Here is an 18,742-nt window from a genome sequence, read left to right on the forward strand (position 1 = left end):
CAAATCTCCTCCTCAGGCCAGTCCATGGGGCACCGCTCGTCGTTCGAGTCTCCGTCCTGGCTTTACCTCTCCTGAACAGAACAGTTACGCGGAGTGATTTCCTCCCCCTCCCTCCCGAAGGGCTGGTAGTAATTTGTTGGCTCATGCTGTAAAAGGCAGGCAGGGGAAGCCAGCATGGTGCTCTCCAGATGTACCAGCGGCCCGAGTGGCAAGCATTCAGAGATGATGGGAGTTGGCGTTCTAAACACCTGGAGGGTATTGTTTCTGTATTTGTTTTAAAAAGCAAGTTATCTGTGTGCGACAGAATGAGATGTCCCTCTTGTCATTTGGGGGGTTGAGAGTCTCCTTTTGGGGAGCTTGAGAAATGCCACCCCCTTCCCTGAGGGTTTCCGATTTGATGGGGATTTCCAAAATCTAGGAAGCTGAGCCTCTGCAGCCTTTGGAGCTAACCTCGGGCATCTTCCTTGCTGCAGCCCGCTCTCGCAGGCGACGAGTTTGCTGTTTATTTTCCCTTTCTCAACACTGTCCTTGCTCCCCCCCCCATTTACGAGGATCACGTGAAAAGGGGGGGAAGTGGTGCGCGCTTCCTTGCTTGGATTGCTTTTTTTTTAGAATGCCAAAACAAAATAAAAAAGCAGTCCTGAAGAAGGAAGACGTATGCAGCCCCTCGACCCTGAAGAAAAGACCCTCTAGAATAGGGGGGAACCTGTGGAGCCCAGATGTCATTGGACTACAACTCCCATAATCCCCAACCATTGGCCATTCACAGGATTGTATCCCAACTAAATTCTACTCGGCGTAGACCTGCTGAAGTGAATGGGCCTCCATTAGCCATGTCCATGACTTTCAGTGGGACTACTCTGAGTAGCACCTACATTTCTCCCCCCCCCCCGTTCAGTTGACTCATTTTCTACCTATCTATCTCAACAGCTCCCAGTAATAGGTGTAACGTATATTTGTTTCATTTCAGAACTGGGGGGTGGAATTCACTAAACAAAACATTTCTTTGTGAAATCCGCAGCCTGTAACTGGCCAGATTCCCATAGATCTTAACATTGTGGACACAATCTCCTGCTCAAATCCCGCTGGAAGCAAGGGAAACTGTGCTTGGGATTTTTGTGGGAGGAGGGGTCCTTCAGAAATAAATTGACTCCTGATCCAACTGCAAAATGCTATTACAAGAACGATACTGACCGCTATAACAGTGCAGTGCCAGAGTTTGTTTGTTTTCCTTTTCCCTCCTGATCCTTTTTTCCTTTCCTTTCGTGTCGTATTTTTCATTTTCTTTTTTAAGATTCTAACCCTACTGGGGTGAAGGGTGGGATATAAATCTAATTAATAAATAATAATGATTATGAATAATAACTAAATAAATAAATAAACATGGAGGGACAATTTTTATTGATTTGCAAGCACCTTTGAGAGCTTTTCCAGCTGAAGAGTAGGGTATAAATGCTTTGAATAAATGAATGAATGATGCGAGCATCTGAAGGGCCACAGGTTCCACATGCCTGCACTAGAACATTTTTTTTTAAAGATAGCAATAACCATTGTAGCAAAGACATTTAATGTTATGTGGAGGCAATATCAGCTGAGATGCAAGTCACCTTAATAACAGCATACAGTTAACTGGAAGGAAAGACAGATTAAAACACTGAAACTACGAATGCTAAAAATACAACCCACACGTAACCCTGAAATGCCGAGCTCTGCAGTCATAACCAGAACAGCGAAAAGTCTTGTGGCAACTTTCGAAATGTCTTACGGGATAAGCCTCTGAATGTCCATGAAAAGCCCCCAGCCTTTAAGGTGCCGTCACTGCAACAGACTTGACATGGCTTGCCCTGTTAGATCAGAACCAAAAGGGCTTGTCGCCCACTGTTCTGTTTCTAGCAGAGGTCAGCTAGATCCCCAACCCCAGAAGTTGGTCCCCAAGACCCCAAGGTAGACTGCTACTGAACACAGAGGCTCTCTTCAGCTGCCAGCAGCTGCTAGCTGCCAATAAGCCAATCTGCCTCTGAGTTTGCCTTAACCCCTTTTTGGACCCATCTTAAGCCTGTCACTATCACCACGTCCTCCGGCCCTAACTACACTTTAACTTGCTTTCCTGCATTGAGCAGGGGGTTGGACTGGATGGCCTTCTAGGCCCCTTCCAATTCTATGATTCTATCAGACACACACACATGAGTTGATTGTGCAGCACTGTGTGGTGAAATCTTTTGGTCTCTCATGAATCTATTGTCCGTTGATGTCGTTGGGTGACCCGCAAATTTTACACCCCAACAAAAAGTCTCTAAAAGTCCCATCCGTACCAACAGGAGACCAGTGTGGCGGAGTTGTGAGCGCGTCAAGGGACGTTTCGCAGGGAGACTCCGATTCGAGTCCCCGCTCAGCCTTACGAAAGTGATCTTGGGCCAGTCGCTATCTCTGATTCGAACTACCTCACAGGATGGTTGTGAGGATACGAGGGGGGAGATGCACCGCATACGCTGACTAAAAGCTTCTTGGACGCGGGGAAAGGATGAGGTTTAAAATGTAATCAAAAATCCCTGCCAACTGGGATGTGAAGCCAAGAATCAAGTCTTCTCTTCCAGCCAAGAGTGGCTCTTGACGATCTGTAATAGACATTATGTACGTTAATTTTTTTTTATTGTATGGGCTCCCTTTGAGAGGAAGGGCAGGCTATAAATGTAATAAATAATAATAATTTTTTTAATAATCTAATATTTTTCTTTTCTCCTTCTCTCTCCTTTCTCCCTGCCCCCCCCCCCCCAAATTCAGATGGGCAACCGAAAAAAGTTCGAAAGGTTCCCCCCGGACTCCCATCTTCGGTAAGTCGCCGCTTGTTTCTCTACACAGATGTCCTAGTAGGACCGGGAATTGCCTGGATTTTGGTTTGGTTTGGTTGCAAGGAGTGCTTAATCCCCTCCGTCGCCCATTGGCTGGGCTTCTTTGATGTCACAGAATGTTTGACCCGCAAACATTCTAGCTGGTGGGGGGGAGGGAAGGGCCAGTGGCGGAATGTTGAAAATATGCTGAGGCCAGACGGAAAACCTCACACAGGTTCCTATGGCGATAAGGGGAGGAGACACAGGAGAAAGGGGTGGAGGAGGCGGAGCCTGATGAAAAAGTGGGTGGGAGAAGCCTGGGACAACCTTGCAGGGCAATTGTGATGGCAAAGGCTGTCAGTATAGAGCAGTGAGGGTGTTAGGGAGGGTGGGCCACAGGGGTTAGATGACAGGATGCTAAATATAACTTATCAAATCTTTGGAACCCCCTGCCGAGGTTTTTGGGGTGCCTGGTCTTTACTTATTTATTTATCTAGAGGATTTTTGCCCCGCCTTTTAGCTCTGCCCCTTCCCACCCTAAAAACAGGCTCCCAGAGTGGCTTACAGATCACAAGAAAGAAAAGCACAGTCCCTCCACTCAGACTTACAGTCTCAAAAAGCTACATCATGAAAGGAAAGTGCTTTGGGAGGGAGGAGGAAATAAGCAAGCTTGGGTGTGGGTTCCGAAGTTTCCAAGTTCATCTCATGGCCAGCCTGTAGGGAGTGTGTATTCCCACGAGCCTCTCCCATCTGTGTGCAACCTCCTTGGGGCAGTGGCCTTTTTGCCTTACGCATTCTCCGCACCCACGCAATTGAAAACAAGCAGCTGCAAATCCTAGGCACAGGTCTTGTCCTCTTCCAGCCTGAGTCGTGCTTGAACTCTCCGAATAAGTGTCCTCTTTAGAACTTGGACTCTCGGCTCATTTGAAAGACTGTGTGGGGGGGAACATCTGTGAACTTGTGCTATTTTTATTTTCTGGTGCTCTTTTACTGTAAGCCTCTTTGGTGATTTTTAGTTGTTGTTTTTAAATTATTATTATTATTAAATGGGGGAGGAGAGAGAATGTGAGGCATGATGTCAAAACTAAACCCTATTTTCCTGCTGGATTCCCAAGCAGTCCAAAATCTTGCAACAGCTGAATTCCACACCTGTATGCATTATGCAAATCTCTCTCCGTCTCTCTCCCCAGTTCTTATTTTGCATAATTTTATTCTGGCTTTGCATTGTCTCAGGGAGGAGGGAGGCCCTGGAGTACGTGGTTATAAAAGGGGAATCCAGAGCTATCTGTCTGGGCAGCCAGGACCGGAACCCTCTTTGAGTGCATCATCCCAGCCATAAGGACTAGTAACTTTGAAAAAATAAAATAAAACGGAAGCCGAGCTTTCCCAGGAAGCGTAATTCCCATGTTCTGCTCCCGCCATCCACCCACGGACCTTCCTCTTGTCGGTGGTGGGATTGGGAATTGCTGCATGGAGCCTAAGAAGAGCAAAACATGCCAACTTGTTTAAATATCCTTCGCATCAAATTGATGGGGGTGTGTACGCCTTTCGTACTATGCATATCCCTCTCCCCAAATTTAGAGCTTCTCCAGTTAGCCAGCCTCTTTTCCACCCCCTCCTTTATGTATTTTCTCCTCCAATCTTGGGGGGAGGGTAGTATTCCTTTACCCCACCTCCCCATACACACACCCTTCAAATTCTGCTATCCCCATAGGGTATTTTTCCTGGCTAGCATTCAGTGTGTGTATTGGATATCAATTGCTTTTCTTTCGGCGGGGGGGGGGCTAAAGGCTGTGCATTCGCCATCCCTCTGCTTTCATAGCCACTCCCAGGGGAGGGCGCGTTAACAACCGCCCCCTCTCCCTTTTCTCCCCCTCCCACTTTAAACCTTTTTTTTTACAGCTGTGCAAATCAGGATTCTCTCTGCTGACGCCCTCTCCTCCTCTTTGGCGCATAAGCTCAAGGTTGTGCCCAGCTGAGACGCCTTTCAGGATTGTGGAGGGGGGGGGAGTGTTGAAAGATTTACTTCTTTCATTTTGGGGAGGGGGGCTCCAAACTCCGCTGTCACGCGCGTGCGATTTTTGGGGCAAGGAAGGCGTGCAAAGGGGTGCAAGAGGGTTGGTGGCCACTTAAGTCCTACTCAGAGGAGACTCATTGAAACTGAGAGACTTAAGTAAGGCGGGCCCATTGATTTCAATGGGTTTGGCTCTGAAATAGGACCTGGTTGGGTCCACAACCCAGAGACACTGCCACCATTGAACGGGCCAGAACAAAAAGCAATAAAACTCCCCCTCCCTTTTTTTAATTTCACCTTAAATCAAGTAAATTGTGCATGCGTGTTTATTTATTTATCACATTGATGAACCGCTTCCTGTGATGCATCTTGAAGCAATTTCGCAATGCAGGGAAAAGCCATTGATAAAACGGTTGCATATATATATATATATACATATATTTAAATTAAAACAATGGCGTACATCAAAACAATTTCAAATAAATTCAGATAACCGACTGGGATTTTTTTTAAAAAAATCTCGGTTTAGCAGACTTTTCCCTCGATATCAAACTTTTTTTTCTTTTTGAGGTGGGGGGAGGGAATTTTTACTCCCCACAATCTCACATCGTGTTGGTCAATAAGTCCGGCAAGCTAGGTTAGATGCTCTTATTGAATTGCATTTGGGTGCAGGTTTACAGAGGATCAACAGAATGTGCAAACCGGCACAATGCACGTGTGCTTGCATTTCTCTTTTATTTAGGGAGGGGGTGTTGGAGAGGTGGGGTGGGAGGGTTAATGGAATCCTCAAGGCTCCCCCCCCTTCCATATTTATCCAAGAAGACAGTTGCTAAACAGGCCAGCATAGAATCTGAGGGTCCCTGTTTCCTGCAGTTCAAGAACTGCATAGAATCTGAAGCGTGCATTTTTTTTTTAATCTTTGCATCTGTCTGCAGGGACTGCGGGGGGGGACATTATTGGGGGGGCAGTGCCCAGATGTGCACACACACACCCAGAGGTCCTGCAATTGTTTGCAAATCTCCATATTTGGGGCTCATTTGGGGGTGTGTGAATCTTCCCCTTCTCTCTCTCTTTTTAAAGCTGCTCTTTTTCCCTCCCTTCCCTGCCCCCACCCTCTTTTTGTCTCACCTCCTCCGCCCCCCCCAGCCCCACGCAGCTGCCTGAAAAGCTGGATGGGTGCCAAGCTCTGGCAGATGGCACACGGATATTATTCCTGTTTCGTTCAAATCCCAGGCTCCGGCTCCTGCTATGTAATCAAATTATAGGAAAAGGCAATTTACTGGATTTCTTACTCTTTCTTGGCCAGCTTCGTTCCCCCGCTCTGCCTCTCCGGTGTGTGCGCTCCCCCCCCCCCGCACCTCTCGCTCCAGTACACAGAACATGCTGCAGAGTGGGGGTGTGGGGGAGAAGGCGCGAGGAAAGATTTTGGGATAGTTTTGTTTTTTTTTAAAGCAAGGTCTACTTGTCCCTGCAAATTTTTCCCACTTTGGTAACCCATCGAAGCAAATGCAAGAAAGAGGACTTTAAACGGGGGGGTTCTTCGGCCTTTGTGGGAGAGCAACCTCCTTGAAAACCTGTGGTCAAAATGTTGGGGAGATGGGACCCCCCGTGGCAATATGCAAATTGAGCGGGACCCCAGGTCATTTTGAAGCATGTGGGAATATTTCAGGAAGCCTAAATTTTGCAAACGGGTGGTCATTTTGAAACTCTGAAGTCAGTATCAATGTGGTGTGTGTGTGTCTTCGTTTCACTGCCTGAATTAGTCATTGCTTGTGCCCAGGGCATGCTCCAGGGACTGGCACGCCCTGCAGCCTGGATACGTTTTAGAATGAGCGAGGACCTACAAAGCTGGCTTTCATATGCCAAGGAAAGGCCGTAGGTGTCTTGCATGCAGAAACTCCCAGGTTCAGTTCCCCAAAGGCATCTCAAGGTAGGCCTGGGGTGACCCCTGAGTCTGAAGTCCTGGAGAGCCGCTGCCAACCAGTGTACACAATACTGAGCTAGATGGACCCTCTGGTCTCATTTGGTATAAGGCAGGCTCCTGTTGAAGGCCAGCTTGTTTATTCGGGACCATGAGGACTAGAGGAGCAGAAGCTAGTAGTCAGGGAGGATGGAGGTGGAGGCCGGTGACATCTGGAGGACCACAGATGTTCCCCATCCCTGAAGGGATCATTCCCAACTGCCTGCGAAAAATGGGGGGATGCCTCTCTTTAGAAGAGGCATTCCTTCCTGAGTGAGGGTGGTGCCTCTTCTTAGATCAGACCCGAGCGCGACAGCAACTATCCCCTCCTGTGGTTTCCAGCAATGGCCTTCAGAGTCACATTGCTTCTGACAGCGGAGGGGAGAAGAGAGCCATCACGGCTTCCTCCCAGGTTTGCGCCTTCCTGGCAACTCCTAAGACCAGCTCTGGGGCCATGGCTGATCTGCCATGGACAGCTTCTGCCTTGCCAGGCTCACCTACCTGGTCAGAGTCAATTCCTATGGAATGCACAAAACTATTTCCCCCCCCCTGCGTACGCACACAGTGCTCCCTTGATATGACGCTAGCCACTTGTTCATTGCATCAAAGCAGACAATTTCATCTGCTAGAGGGATGATTGTGCCTACTCAGAATTTTATATAAAAATATTATTATTCTCATTATCATCATCATCATCAGGATCGTCATCACAATTTATTGAGTTTGTTAGTGGCTTGTTACCCGGAGGTAACAAGGTTACTTTGTTAAAAAACCAAAATAAATATATCATAAAGCGAAATAGTAAAACCACCACCCCATAAATCTTTGGCAGCCCACTAAGACAAGCAGTAGCATCTTAGACTGCAATCCTATATTCACTTACCTGGGAGTAAGCCTCATTGAACTCAATAAGACTTACTTCTGAGTAGACACGTATAGGATTGTGCTGTAAGTCTATCAAATGCCGGGGGGGGAGATATAAGTCTTTACTTGGCACTGAAAAGATGTCAGTGACTTGTCAACCATTGGGCACCCACATTCCGCACTAACTTTCAAACCAGGAAAAACTGGAGAAAAGCTTCCATGAATTATGCCAACACGCTGGCATGATTTCTTTGATTTATTTTTAAAGAGTTTTTATAATCCCACCAATGGCAGTTAAATAGAAAAAAAGAATCACACGCACACACAAAAAACAGCAGTAGAAAAGAAAACCAAGTTTTAAAAACAGCCAGGAGGGATAATATTATCCCAACAATAAAATAATATTATCTGGGAGGATAACACTTGCTTTGATCTAACAATGGCAGCACCATGAATTGCTAAGGACAGTAAACAATGTGAGACAGTGAAGCCCCCCCCCAATACTTTGACTCACCACCCTTCTGGCTTTCACACTTCTCTGCAGCCATGAGGACTAGGAACTTGGTTTATTAAAAGTGATAATTGTTATTATTTGATTTGTTAGTTGCTTGCTACCCAAAGGTTGCCAAATGACTGACAACACTGTTAAAAACAAAACCACACATCATTCCACAAAAAAACCCACAAAATGATCAAACAACAACCTGTATAACCCCAGGAAGCCGTGACAGCCCACTAATCACAAACAGTATCATCCTAGTCTATCAGAAGCCTGGGGGCGGGGAAGATTTAAGTCTTTACCTGGTGCCGGAAAGCTGTCAATGAAGGCGCCAGGCGGACCTCAATGGAGAGCGCATTTCACAGTCGGGGAGCCGTCTGTGGACTGCACGAGGAGGGCAGGAAGAGAGTGAGCATCCTCGTTGCGATGAACTCTCATCTACAAAACCGTTTTTTGCACACACGTCTGCAAGGTTTTAAAACGCGGAAGGCCCTCAGATCTGTGGTTATGCATTTTGTGTGATTGAGGGGAAGTCGGCAGATGGGTGAGCTATAGCAAGCACCCCAGAGGGTTATTTGGTTATGTTTGATTTATAAGTGCCTGGTTTACGCTGCTGATTGGAAGTTAAGGCTATGAACTGGCTAGTAGCCATGATGGTTATGTTCTCTACCCAGTCTCAGAGGCCGCGCATGTCTGAATACCAGTTGCTGGAAAGTGCAGGAGGGGAGAGTTGCTGTTGCTTTCCAGTTCCTGCTTTGTGGCTTCCCAACTGGGGCATCCGGTTGACCACTGTGAGGACAGGACGCTGGACTAGATGGGCACCCCTTTGCCTAATCCTGCTTGAGGAAACCCTTCTGATGTTCTTAAAAGTAGAGACCTTATCCCAGTCCACATCTCTGTTGGAACTGGTTTTTCAAGATATTTTACAGATGTTTTTCATGTTCCGTCAGGTGTCTGCTACCCTGGGCTCCTTCCAGGAGGAAGGGCAGGTTATAAATTTCATAAGTATTATTTATTTATTAATTTGATTTCTATTCTGCCCTTTCTCCCAGCAGGAGCCCATGGCGGCAAACAAAAGCACCAAAAACACTTCGAAACGTCATAAAAACAAACTTTAAAATATATTAAAACACAACCACCATTAGAAACATGTTAAAGCAAAACATTTTTTAAAAAAGCTTTAAAGACATTTTTAAAAAAGGAGGTTTGAAAATATATGAAAAAGCAGTTCCAACACAGACGCGGACTGGGATAAGGTCTCTACTTAAAAGGCTTGTTGAAAGAGGAAGGTCTTCAGTAGGCACCGAAAAGATAACAGAGATGGCGCCTGTCTAATATTTAAGAAGGGCGCCATCTTTCTTTGGGTGTAAACTCCAATTGGTAGGACTTGCTTCGGAGTCAAGATGCATATAGCATCAGACTGCACAATCTGGGTGGAAAAAACAGAGTTTTCCATTTGAGGGGCTGCAAATTTAAGGGCGTGTATGTTCAAAATAGCACCCAAGTTGGCGGCACATGAGTTCGGGTTGTGGGGTGGAGGAAACTTAAGTTATTTTGCTTCCAGTGTGTTACCTGAAAGAGGGAAATAGCTAGTGGTCAGGGCTGATGGGCCTTGTAGCCATAAGAAGATCAGAAAAGCTTTGCAGTTAGAACAGGGCAAAGGGTGGCCCATCCAGTCCAGCCTCGTGTCCTCACAGTGGCCATCTAGATGCCCATTATGGGAAGCCCGCAAGCAGGACCTGAGCGCAACAGCAACTCTTCCCTCCTACGGTTTCCAGAAACTGGTGTTTGGATGCAACCTGCCACCGACTATCTGGAGTGCCACAAATGCTCCCCAGCCCTAATCGAAGAAGTATTCTCCACTGCATGCAAGAGATGGAGGGATGCCTCTATTTAGAAGAGGCATTCCCTCCAGAGGGAAGGGGGATGCCTCTTCTTTGATCAGAGAGAGGGAAATCGGCATCCCTGCAGATGTTGCTGGACTCTCACCTCCCAGGAGCCAACATGGCCTGGGGTGAGGGGTGGACTTTGTAGAAGACACTGGGTTGACGTCAGAGGCTAGAAAAAGGCGATGAACTTCTATCTATTTTTTTTTTAAAACAGGTGTATCCACCCAACTCAGGTGACGACTACAGCAGGGAACCGGCTGGCTATCCCCCTTCCAAAGCCCCTAGCACTGTTTATCCTGGCGCCTTCTACATGCCAGGTAAGTAGAGAAAACCGAAGGTAAATTAGGGTTTTTTGGGGGGGGAGCTCAGGGCGGTGTTCACGGGCATGCACACGCACACACACCATTTTTATCAGAACAATGACCTTACGAGGTAGGTTGGGCAGATAGATAGTGACTGGGGATTGTTTTGTTGACCGATATATATTGCAGCGGAGTGCCAAAATAACGGGTCTGTTAAGATTGGTAGTTGAAAGAATAAAGAAACTGAAGGTTTATTACTCCAGAGAGGCAAAGTCATACATGCTGAAGCAGCCATGCGGCTTCTACTCACGGAGACTAACGGAGGACAAAGAGAGGAGGGGGAGGAGCAATGCCTGCCAAAGCATCAAACGCTGTAGAGGAGGAATCAGCAGAGGGAAGAATAGTGCTTTACTCCCCATAGCAGTAATGCCCGCGTGGGGATATGAAGCTGGTGGTCCTAATCTGGAACGCCACAGGAGAGCGCTGTTGCATTCATGCCCTGCTCGTGGAGAGCCAGTATGGTGTAGTGGTTAGAGCAGGAGTGGGGAGCCTCTGGCCCTCCCCAGGCCAGGAGACAGCTCTGTGTGTGTGTGTAAGTAGGAACCTCTAACTTTTGCACGGCTGACATGCAGCCTCCTGTACAAGGGTATAATTCAGATTTGTAGCCCTGCTTGCTTTTGCTTCTGGCCATGCCCACTGCTGACATTTGGGCCCCCAGGAGGTTATTCACGAGGGACTGCAGCCCTTGGGCTGAGAAAGGCTCTTCCCTGTCTCCCCCTTCCCTTGGATTAGGGTGTTCGAGTGGACCATGGAACACCAGGGTTCAAATCCCCAGTTGGCAGCTAAGCTCAGCTGGGAGTGGCTGTCACTGTCTCAGCCACCTCCCAGGGTTGTTATGAGGAGAACCACATCTGCTTCTTTGAGTCGCTTGGAGGAAAGTTGGGATATAACAACATATGGGTGTATTCTAGTGGAGGAGGGCTTCTCTGTCTTGCTGCAGGGGTGTAAATTAGGATCGAGGGGTGGGGAAAAAGCGAACCAACCCTAGACTTTTAATTTTTTTTGCCTTTCAGACGGACTTCACAACTCGGCGGATCTGTGGAGTTCCTCTACCACTATGAGCCAGTCCAATTACGGGGCCATCTTGGGGGCGTCCTCCTCCCCACTCCCGCAGTCCGGCAACTTCAGCGGTCTTCACCAGCACGAGCGGATGGTAACAGACGCTTGATTTTGCATGCAAACGGGGTGTCTCAGACAGCACACAGAGTTAGACACACATACGGGGCAGGGTGGCATGCGTTCGTTTGTCCCAGACTGAAGGGGGCCTGTTTTGGTTCACTTTCCTACTCGTTCCAAAACTAATCGTCTGGCACGCCAAATGAATAGCGAACTGGTTACCCGTTTGTAACCCATACAGGGAGATTGGGGGAAGTTATACACTCTGAACCCCAGAGAAGGTCCACTGGGCATTTCATTTTGTATTTTCAAATTGCCCAGAGACTCAAACGAGGTAAAGCCATTCCATTTAGAGCCGGAAACGAGGAATCTGTGGCCCTCCAGATGTTGCTGAACTACAACTCCCACCATCGTCGTCCCTAACCATTGGCCATGCTGGCTGCTGGGACTTGGAGTCCAACAACATCTGGAGGGCCACCAGCATTACTCATCACTGCTTCTAAGAGAAAATGAGGGGATCTGTTCATAACATGCTTGGCGCCACTCTTATCAGTATGGATAAATCACATACCCAGTTCCTTCATCCATTTCTCATGGAAAACAAGCCCTAGGAAGGCTAGAATTTAGGGAGCACAGAGTCTAGACGCATAGGAACCTAGGAAGTTATCTTATACTGAATCAGACCATTGGGTCCATCTAGCTCAGAACTGTCTACACTGACTGGCAGCAGCTTTGCAGGGACAAAGATATCTCTCAGATATCCTGGAGGTGCAGGGGGCTGAATCTGGGACCTTCTGCATGCAAAGCGCTGAGCTATGGCCCTTCCCTTAAAGACTCTAGTCCTCATGGTTCTGAATGAAGAGCTAACTTAAATAAGAAGCTGCCTTCTCCTGGACCTGGGACCTTCTGCATGCAAAGCAGGTGCTCTGCCGCTGAGCTGTGGCCCTTCCTCAAACGATAACTTAAGATCCCGGTCCTCATGACTGTGAGTAAAGGGGCTGATTTCATAGGAATTGCGGACTGGCCCTTCCCTCCAAGAAGGCTCAGGTAATAGGTGGTGTGAAGGACCCTTCTCTGCTGCGGACTCTACATTAAAAGAGCTGCTGCCAGTCAGAGTACAGCAGGGATGGGGAGCTTGTGGCCTTCCAGATTGACACGTAGTGTCGGGGAATTCGTTCTTACCAATGAACCCGAACCCACTCCTGGGTGATCAAGCCAGGAGGTAGCGGGGACAAGCAGAGGGTGTGTTTGGGACCACACCAAGATAAAAGGTTTTAAAAGATTCATTGAAAGACAAACTGGAACAGGTTTAGAGGAGGGCAACAAGGATGATCAGGGGACTGGAAACAAAGCCCTGTGAGGAGAGACTGAAAGAATTGGGCCTGTTTAGCCTGGAGAAGAGAAGACTGAGGGGAGATAGGATAGCACTCTTCAAGTACATGAAAGGTTGTCGCACAGAAGAGGGCCGGGATCTCTTCTCGATCATCCCAGAGTGCAGGACACTGAATAATGGGCTCAACTTGCAGGAAGCCTGATTTTGACTGGACATCAGGAAAAACTTCCTGTTAGAGCCATACGACAATGGAACCAATGACCTAGGGAGGTAGTGGGCTCTCCAACACTGGAGGCCTTCAAGAGGCAACTGGACAGCCATCTGTCAAGAATGCTTTGATTTGGATTCCTGCATTGAGCAGGGGGTTGGACTTGATGGCCTTATAGGCCCCTTCCAGCTCTACTATTCTATGATTCTATGTCCAACTGACACAGCCAGAGGCGCTTTTGTGATACGCCCATTGCAGGGATGGTAAAATGCAAAATTGGATATGCCCAGTCATCCTGGTCTTTCATACTCACACATGTAGTTGGTGGCTAACCAGTGAGGAAGACTTGGAGAAAGAGGCGCACTCACGGAGTTTCAGGTGCTAGGCTGTGGTAGAAAGCTTCTCAAGTCTTCAGGAGAAGCTGGGGTGTCTTTACAGTTGGATAATGCTTTGATGTTCTTTTGATGTCTTCACTGAGCCCTAATATCTCATCCACCCACCAGTGAGCTGGTCCTTGTAGTGATACAGAGTTTATGAAAGCACTGTTCAAGCCCTTGAAAGGTTGTCACGCAGAGGAGGACCAGGATCTCTTCTCGATCATCCCAGAGTGCAGGACAGGGAAGAATGGGCTCAAGTTGCAGGAAGCCAGATTTCGACTGGACATCAGGAAAAACTTCCTGACTGGTACAACAATGGAACCAATGGCCTAGGGAGATGGTGGGCAACCCTGGAGGCATCCAAGAGGCAGCTGGACAGACACCTGTCAGGGATGGTTTAAGCTGGATTCCTGTGTTGAGCAGGGGTTGGACTGGATGGCCTTACAGACCCAACTCTATTATTATTTGATTCTATAATTCTATGTCACTCTTTTGGCACATCCGTGTTCTGTTTCTCATGCCAGCCTGGTGCCTAACAAGGGCGCTGGTCACGGAATCTCTTTTAAGGTACTCAGACTTACATTAGAATTACAACATTTCTTTATGGCTGATGTATTCCAGACACCCTCCAGTTGTTTTTGCCTTAATAACCTTTAGCGCCTCCAAACCTCTGGCTGCTTTCAGACATGGGGCTTTCTGCGTTAGTTTCACGGATTAAAATAATAGAACTTTAATTTCTAAAATTCCTTCTGACACTGCAGAGTACCTGTTGCATTAAGGAACAGTCGCTTTTTCAGCCGATGTACCAGCGCAACTGTCTTTCACATGGCTGTAATGAATGTCTTGTTTTTGTCCCTCACTCATGCTACACATGCACAGTGTAGTTCCCCACTGTGTAGGAGATCTTAGATCTCATCCTGTCACCATGCAACCTCTCCCGTTAGCATCTGACATAAATATACATATTTAGTTGTATAGACACACGGGAGTGTGACAAACGTTGGTGCTACCTGCACCTACACCGGAACACCGGTACAATTTTCGTCAGGCAAAAAAAGTGCACGCCTAAAGGGCGGGAATGCACTGCATGCTGGGATGCCTGTCACGTGATCAGCTGCAGCTAGTGAAAGACTCCTGCGATTTTCCCAAGCTTTGCAAATGGATTATTTCTGTTCTTATTTATCACAAAAAATAGCACTAAGCTTGCACTATATTCCACTAGAATTCCAGAACTAGCTTGTACGTCATGTGAAAGATCAAATATAATGCGCCAATTAGCAGGTAAGAAATTGTCAGAATAACAGAATAAAGTACAGTGTGAAAGCAGCCTCCAGTTTCAGCCATAAACCCTAGAAAGATAACTTCATTCCACACCCACACATCCTCTACATGTTACCATAACATAGACTGCTCTGTCCTAGGTGGCCTTGGGTAACTAAAGGTAAAGGTGTCCCCGCACTTATAGTGCGAGTCGTTTCTGACTCTTAGGGTGACGTCTTGCGACGTTTACTAGGCAGGCTGTATATATGGGGTGGGATTGCCAGTTCCTTCCCCATCCTTTCTTTACCCCCAGCGTACAAACAATGTAACAGACAACGCGCTTTGTTCTGCAAACCAGATGGAGAAAGTTATCAGCGTTCCTGGCCTTATCTCAAACACTGTATTTCTGACATTCTCAACACGGAGAGCGTTCCTTGTATATATTTTAAAGATACAATTATAAACGTGACTACAATGGTAGAATAATATTTATAGTAAGTGCAGAGAGAAGCATATAGACACATTCCAACAGCAGTATCAACAATCAATTTCATGAATATTTAAGTGCATAGAGGTGTTCAGGCATTGATGCATATAAGGAGGATGAAAGTATATAGCAAATATACTTTCATTCATGTCAGGATACTGTTGGCTTCAAACTCCCATCTTCCCTGACCATTGGCACAGCGTCTGAAAAGCACCAGTCGCTCATCCTTGACGTATATGATGATGAAGCGAGCATTGGCCATACTCAGAGTAGACCCATTAAAATGAACGGACCTGACTACCTTATTTATTAATTAATTAAATTTACATCCCGCTCTTCCTTAGCTCAATTAATCCCAGAGGGTCTGCTTGAACTTACTAATACGTAAATCATCACAGTGCTTTGCAAAGAATAGGTACGACAGGTCTCTGCCGCAAGCGGTTTACAATCTAACATAGACACGGGAAGTTTGGAGGTAGGGCAGGGGAATGGAGACATGGACGCCTGACCGCTTTTAACACTGTGCATTATGGTCTGGTAAGGCTGCTTTTTTTTTCTTTTTAATGAGCCAGGTCAGTCCATTATAACATCTGCACCATCCATGATCAGGTCAGCCTGGCACCTGTCACTGAAACCTGGGTGGACAAGACATAATGCACAGGCTGGGGGCACTCCTAGCTGTTTTTGCAGGCTCAAGTATCCTCTTCAGCAAGAAGCACCTTTTACTAGCGCCACCTGTTTCTGGACAAGGGAGAGCCTTGTGCCAGAGATCCTTGCACAGGTGACCTCAAGGCTGGGCTACTGCTGGGCGCTCTCCGTGGAACTGCCCTTGAAGGCAGTTTGGAAGACACAGGTAGTCCCGAACGCCTGTGCTCCTGCCTGGGAGTAGGCCTACTGTGAACGTACAACTCCAATTCTGAAAGGACTGTGTTGGCTTCCTATATGCCATCGCTTCAAGATTCCCATCTGTCATGCTCCGGGGGGTGCCCAGAGAGGCGAGGATCCGAGTCCCAGGAAGTAGAAACCTTTTAGCAAAGCATTTGCCAAGGATGCCAGGGTTGAATGTACAGTGCAGGCCAAAGCACAGGGTATCATAGAATAGAAGAGTTGGAAGGGGCCTATAAGGTCATCAAGTCCAGCCCCCTGCTCAATGCAGGAATCCCAGTTAATCAGAATAGGTTCAAAAATGTGATCCAAGACATAAGAACGTAAGAAGTGCCTGCTGGGCCAGACCAGTGGCCCATCTAGTCCAGCGTCCTGGTCTCACAGTGGCCAACCAGACGCCTGTTATGGGAATCCGGCAAGCAGGAACTGAGTGCAAAGAGCCCTCTCCTGTGGTTTCCAGCAACTTGTATTTGGAAGCCTCTAATTAAGAGGGGAGACTTTACATGCTGTGGCCTCCTAGACCACACCTGGACCCCAGCTGCTACTGGTGAAGGCATTTCGGGGATTCCTGACTCGTGAGGAACTGGCAGAAGCAGATCCAGCAGGCCTGACATCTGCCCTCTGCTAGAGAGCGGGACGCAGATCTAAAATCCTTGTTCTGTGCTTACCTCCTATTGACCCCTGAACCCTTTTCAAACAGCTCTTTCTTTCTTTTTTAACCATCCACCCCTTCTAGAATTACCAGATGCATTCAGGGGAAGTCAATGGCGGGCTCCCATCTGTCTCTGGGTTTTCCTCGACTTCCAGTCAGTATGGCGTTTCTAGCCACACGCCGCCCATCAGTGGGACAGAGAGCGTGATGGGTATGTATCCGGCCACCGTGCTTGAAGCCGATAATTTGATTTATTTATTTATTTTGATGCTTGAGAGTTTGAGCTGCCTCAGAACCTCGGAAAATGGGGGCAAAGTTTGATGTTTCCCCCACCGGCGCAATAATTTGGAAGAACATTTCTTCGATTCGCACTTCGTGCCCAAATGGCTTAATTGCAATGAAGGCTAGCACCCTGAAAAGGTGGGTGGGGAGTCTAGGGTCATTTTTACCGTACCTTTATAAAATGAATGTGTGTTTGTCTGTGTGTGTGTTTGTAAAAATATTTGTATGCTGCTATTTAAAGCTATCAAGGCAGGTTTCAACAAATTAAAAACAAAACTGTACAGTAAAAAAATTAAAAATTCAACAAAAACAAAGGTCAGCGATTGCAAAAAGACATCTTGATGGCCTGCATAACCCTGGCAGAACAGAATGGTTTTCAGCAGGCGTTTAAAAGTTAAAACAGAAAGCGCCTGCTGAATCTTGGGGGAGAAGGTGGCGCTAGGCCGTGGGTCATCGCCTGATCTAAAAGACATCTTTTGTGGGTTGATTACAGTGGAGTCGCGTCATACGTGCCTTTAACTTAACGCTAATTTAACTATATGCGCTCGGAGAGGAGAATTAAATAGTCGGGCAATTCTGCCTGCCATTCCAGTCCCTGGAGTGAGCATCAGATGGAGACATGAATCTGCCGTTCCTTTACTTGGTCTCGGTTCCCGCGTGCCTCTCGTAATGTGAGCATCTCGCCGCGTTGAGTGTGATTTCAGCGTTTATAGATACGTATTTTTCATACAACATGGCCCCCGTACTGTACTGTACTTCATGGGTGATTTAAGGGATTTTTCAAGGGTTATTTTAACTATACGCAATTTTTGTCTTACGCGCTGACTTTAGAACCTAACCCGCGTGTAAGATGCGACTCCCCTGTATATCCATTTTGCAAGGGCAGATTTAATCAAAAGCTTTGCTTGCAAGTGAAAATGATCGTTATGAAGGTGGAGGAGGGAACGTACTTTGATTTTAGAAGAGGAATCTCCTCCTGTATATATGAGAGTGGGTGGGAAGACCTCTCCCAAGGTGAGGACTTCTCTCGTATACGTGAGAGAGTGGGGAAGGCCTTTTGTAAGGTGGTGCCCACTGCCGGCAGTTTTTGTAAGTATTTGCACTTAAAACAGTTGCAAGGTTTTAAAAACACACAAATAAATCTGCTGCAGAGTGGATCAGGATCACACTCAAACTGGATTGAAAGGCATTTAATCAATCAAGCTAGCCGATTAATCTGGCTAATCGTCACGGCCCCAAATTTGAGGCCGCAGGGAACTTCACGCATGGCAGGGAAACAGGCGGCTGGCGAGGAGTATTAAGAAACTAGGGTTTTGATTTGGGGATGGGGGAGGAAAGTTAGGAAGCTGCCTTGTACCATTGGTCCCTCTAGCTCAGTATTGTCTGCACGGATTGGCAGCAGCCTACCTGGAGACACCGAGGATTGCACCTGGGACCTGATGCATGCAAATCAGATGCTCTACCACTGAACTACAGCCCTGTTTTGAGGCCCACCAAACCATACACCCTCCCAAGGGCTGTGCGTGTGCAGTGATTCACCAAAGTGCAGGATGCTGTGCCAGGTTTGGGGGCACGTTGAGAACTTGAATTCTGCAACCCATTGAAATTATGACCGTTGAGCCACCTTTGGTGTGATTTCTCTTTCATTCTTCATAACACGTTAACCGTGGGGTTTTTTTTTAGTACAGTTCTGAGTTTGTTTTTTTCCTGGACAGAGAAAAGGGGC

General features: G+C 47.2%; 1 protein-coding gene across 16 annotated transcripts in view; it reads left to right on the forward strand.

The window, feature by feature from the left end:
- The window catches only part of TCF3 (transcription factor 3), a 271,367-nt gene that overhangs the window by 67,458 nt on the left and 185,167 nt on the right, over window positions 1-18,742 (forward strand). For all 16 annotated transcript variants that reach the window (XM_061601006.1, XM_061601013.1, XM_061601016.1 and 13 more), the window contains 4 exons: window positions 2,782-2,831; window positions 10,269-10,371; window positions 11,430-11,569; window positions 16,819-16,945. In XM_061601006.1, coding sequence (XP_061456990.1) covers window positions 2,782-2,831; window positions 10,269-10,371; window positions 11,430-11,569; window positions 16,819-16,945 — 420 coding nt within the window. The remainder of the gene's footprint in view (window positions 1-2,781; window positions 2,832-10,268; window positions 10,372-11,429; window positions 11,570-16,818; window positions 16,946-18,742) is intronic.

Source organism: Rhineura floridana, chromosome 18 (genome assembly GCF_030035675.1).
Source record: "Rhineura floridana isolate rRhiFlo1 chromosome 18, rRhiFlo1.hap2, whole genome shotgun sequence".
In the NCBI taxonomy this organism is placed as follows: domain Eukaryota; kingdom Metazoa; phylum Chordata; class Lepidosauria; order Squamata; family Rhineuridae; genus Rhineura; species Rhineura floridana.